General features: G+C 37.3%; 1 protein-coding gene across 1 annotated transcript; it reads right to left on the minus strand.

Annotated features, from left to right (window-relative positions):
• Positions 1–2,255: 2,255 nt before the first annotated feature.
• On the minus strand, positions 2,256–2,982 carry LOC122070768. Its single transcript, XM_042634965.1, has 2 exons — positions 2,656–2,982; positions 2,256–2,485 (listed from the first exon to the last, which is right to left on the minus strand). Exons 1-2 carry the CDS (start codon positions 2,818–2,820, stop codon positions 2,366–2,368), a joined length of 285 nt encoding a protein of 94 aa, XP_042490899.1. The 5' UTR covers positions 2,821–2,982; the 3' UTR covers positions 2,256–2,365.
• Positions 2,983–3,671: the final 689 nt, after the last annotated feature.

Raw genomic sequence — 3,671 nt, forward strand, 5'->3', positions numbered from 1 at the left:
ATTGGATGGAATCGGCCTGAACTCTAGAAATGACCAATCACAATCGGCTGGAATAGGCTGAACTCTAGAAATGACCCGATTTTTTTATTTGAAATGGTCGAAATCGGAATCAGGTCCAGCCAATGCCAATTGCAATTCCAATTCCAATTCTGAACCAAATAATAATCAGTTAACGGTTCCGTAAAACAATTTCTGTTTGAAATTAACAACCTTAATCTTGATAATCAATCCTAACAGTGAGTTCCGGACAGGTGGGCCTGTTAAGCAGGATCTTACCTCCCATGTTGGCCCCACAACTCTATCGGCAAGTCCATCCATAGTTAAGCCCAACCCAATATTTAATCAAAACAAAGCCGGCTATTCCTATTCTTTCTTGCAGGCCGGTACTCTTTGATAGATATTTTAAGTGGTTAGGGTCCAATCTAAATGGGACACCATCTCATCGGACATATCGGCCCATATTTTGTTTGGTAATTGGCCTCCATGAATTCTGATCGAACATATCGGCCCATACTTTTTTATCTTGCACTTATATTGGTGTTTTGCTGACCCTTTTTGTTTATTCCGTGGCTCCATTCGGTTCAACATCCGTATGAAAATTATATGTAGCCGCTATACCGGTGCAGTGAGCATGAGTGACTGAGAGCCCCTTGAGGCGCATGTCCAGATGCTCTCAGTTGTCCGATACTCACTACAACTCACTGCTCACTACAAAAGTTGTGGACTCCCTCACTTCACAACTGGGCTGATAAGCAGAGACAATGCAATAGGAATTGGCTTGCCATTGGAGAAAATGTTATCTTCTTGACTCAATCAAGACATTTAGGCCCTTTTCAAGGTGTCATGTATGATTATACACGTTTGGAAGGGCCATCTAGTTCCAGTTGACATATTTTAGTCATATATTAATTCACATCTCCTTGCTTTGTATGTTCATTTCTTTATATTTCCCACTCATAAAAACGAGCCCACAGGGAAATAAAGCAGTTACTAGAGGAACCAGCCAAGCATGGAAAGTAGGAGTCTCAAACCCCATGTCTAACAAAGATACAAGCCCAGTACTCTAATGTTATGCCTGTTGATTTTTCTCTTTTACAATGTTATAGTTGATTGACTCCTTTTTAATAAAAAAATTTCTACATTAATTCTTACCACTTCATCCTCTTATTCACTCCAGAGTCCCAGACCAGAAAATTACACTTCCAAGGCGTAGAATGTTGAGAAGTTTGGAATTATAAAACTGGCTCATATTAGTTTTTTATGGTCTTTCCTGCCTTCATATACTTACAAGGATCTATCTCCACTTAAAATCTCAAAAGTTTTTGAATTAAACCAAACTCAGATCCCTATTTTGGGGTGGATATGTACTGAAATGTTATAAGTTGTAAATTTGCAAGGGAAAAAAACTTTGCAAACTTTACAGGAGCATATACCCATGTGCCAGACACAAAGGGGACGAAATGATCTACTTACCCCATGAAAGACAGAAATACAATTCATGTTGATGCTTTCCTCAATACTTCCATTAGCCCTCGCGACAATTTTACACACGAGTCTGGCATAGTGCCATGCAACCTGGCAGCTTTTTACCGAGTGCTCGCGGCAGCTGCAAGTCTGAGGAGGATCCAAACCCACAACCACTAGGTAGAAATGGAACAATTTTACCGTTGCAATTAAGGCCACTAATCCCTGAAGAATAATAATAAAGGAATATGTTATAAAAGTAAAACTAGGACGTGTGAACCCTGAAATATGTAAACCCTAATTTAGATGATGCAACCTATATGCAGTAGAATTTATCAGGAAAAAAAAAACTATGTGCAGTAGAAACAAAGGTAAACCATGGGACACAAAAATATGATGACCAAGAAGCACATACAATTTTTTTTCTTTTTTATCAAAAAAAAAACATATAAACTATGGAAAAAAACTAAAAACATATGGAAAAGAAAGATTAAAATGAGGATTTAATATAAGAAAACACCAACTTAACATGATAAGATTGCATAATGAAATTAGTACCCGGTTCTTAAGAATTATGCTTATGGGTCTCTATAAATTTTCCATTTCCTCATTCAACTACCCAATTTTCTTGCCCAAAGCTTCTTCAAAATAACAATCCCCAATGCCCTAAACTGACTTATCCAAATTTTCTTTACATTCTTCTTTTAACAAAGGAATAAATAGATGACAAGTGAAACATATTATGCTAAGAGGGACTTCAAACAATCTGGTCATTCTTAAGAGAATCATAAGACTGTTAAAATGGCCAAACCTTTTCTTCATATCTATGTAAGATAACCATATTCACACACCAAAAGAGAAAGAAAAAACTATATAAAATAGTCTTTAATTAACACTTTAATTACATGTCCAGCCTTTTTTTTGTTTCCTCTGCTGCATCTGCAGCTTCAACTTGCATCTTCGCTGTCTGCAAGTCAGCTTCACTAGCTTCCTTCTCATCTTTTGCAGACATCTTTTTCACCTACACATAATAATGTTCTCAAAAGGAAATTAAGAAACATAAGATGTGGGATAAGCAAATTCTGGTGTGTTCTTCCATTATTCTACCCAAATTAATATACCCATTTTTCATTCTTTTCTTATATCTGAAACTTAAGAAGAGAAAGGAAGTAATAGAAGTAGTAATAGTACCTGGCCGATCAGGGAGGCTTTGAAAGTTTGGAAACCTTCTTCCAAGGAAGTGGTGAAATAAATCCAACCTTTTTTCATTCGATCCATCCCCGACATGTCTCCCTCCCTCTTTGATCCGCTGCTTGCGGGATTTTCAGGTGATGATCCCCCTCTCTCTCTTTCCATCCCAACTCCTTCTTCTTCTTCAGATGCTTTGTGTTAGGTTACTACTCTGAACTGTTGAAGTAGAAGAAGTAGTAGTGAGAAGTAGTCTCTCGGGAAACTCTCGCAGTCGTGAGTGACGTAAGAGAGAGGAAACTCACGCTCGTTTCTGCGAGTGGATGCCATGCAACTGTTTATCTTAACACGTGTTGTGTCTATATAAACCCACGAAGCTGCCGCCACGGATTCAGTTCAGGAGTTCGAACCGTCGGTTTGAGGGTTGAGTCGCTTGACACCGAGGATTTAGTAATCGGTATTGGATACGGTGGACACTTATACCGATACCGACACCAATACAAATATCGATTTGGATTCAATAAAAATCGGTTTTTATTTAATTATCTATTTATTTACTTTCCATAGCTAATCCGAATACGAATCAATGAATCGATCAATTTATCTAATCTAATATCAATTTCTAAAACTAGGGTGTAAGTTTGGTCCTATAAACCTGGATGGCCCTCTCTGAGCCCAAACAAGGCGTGGGATTGAATTTTTAAACTTTGAGGGTGATTTAGGAATAGATTTTTAAGAACCCAAATTAAGACCATGACTTGAGTTCAATCCTATTTTAGGTTATATTGTAAATTCTACAGTAAATAATTATATGCTTAAACATGTGTTGATTTCTTTGAGATAAAGAAAATGGATTTTTTTTTTTTTTTAATTGACAAGATAAGGATGGCACTAACTGTAAATTATTAGGTTTAACAAGCCCGGCCCATTCAGTTCTAATTAAGCGAGCCTATGTTGGGCCTGGATTGAGATTTTTAAGCTCTAATCCAACTGAAATCCACGAAACGGCTTAATTCTAT

This window comes from Macadamia integrifolia, unplaced genomic scaffold (assembly GCF_013358625.1).
Source record: "Macadamia integrifolia cultivar HAES 741 unplaced genomic scaffold, SCU_Mint_v3 scaffold_100A, whole genome shotgun sequence".
Taxonomy (NCBI): Eukaryota; Viridiplantae; Streptophyta; class Magnoliopsida; order Proteales; family Proteaceae; genus Macadamia; species Macadamia integrifolia.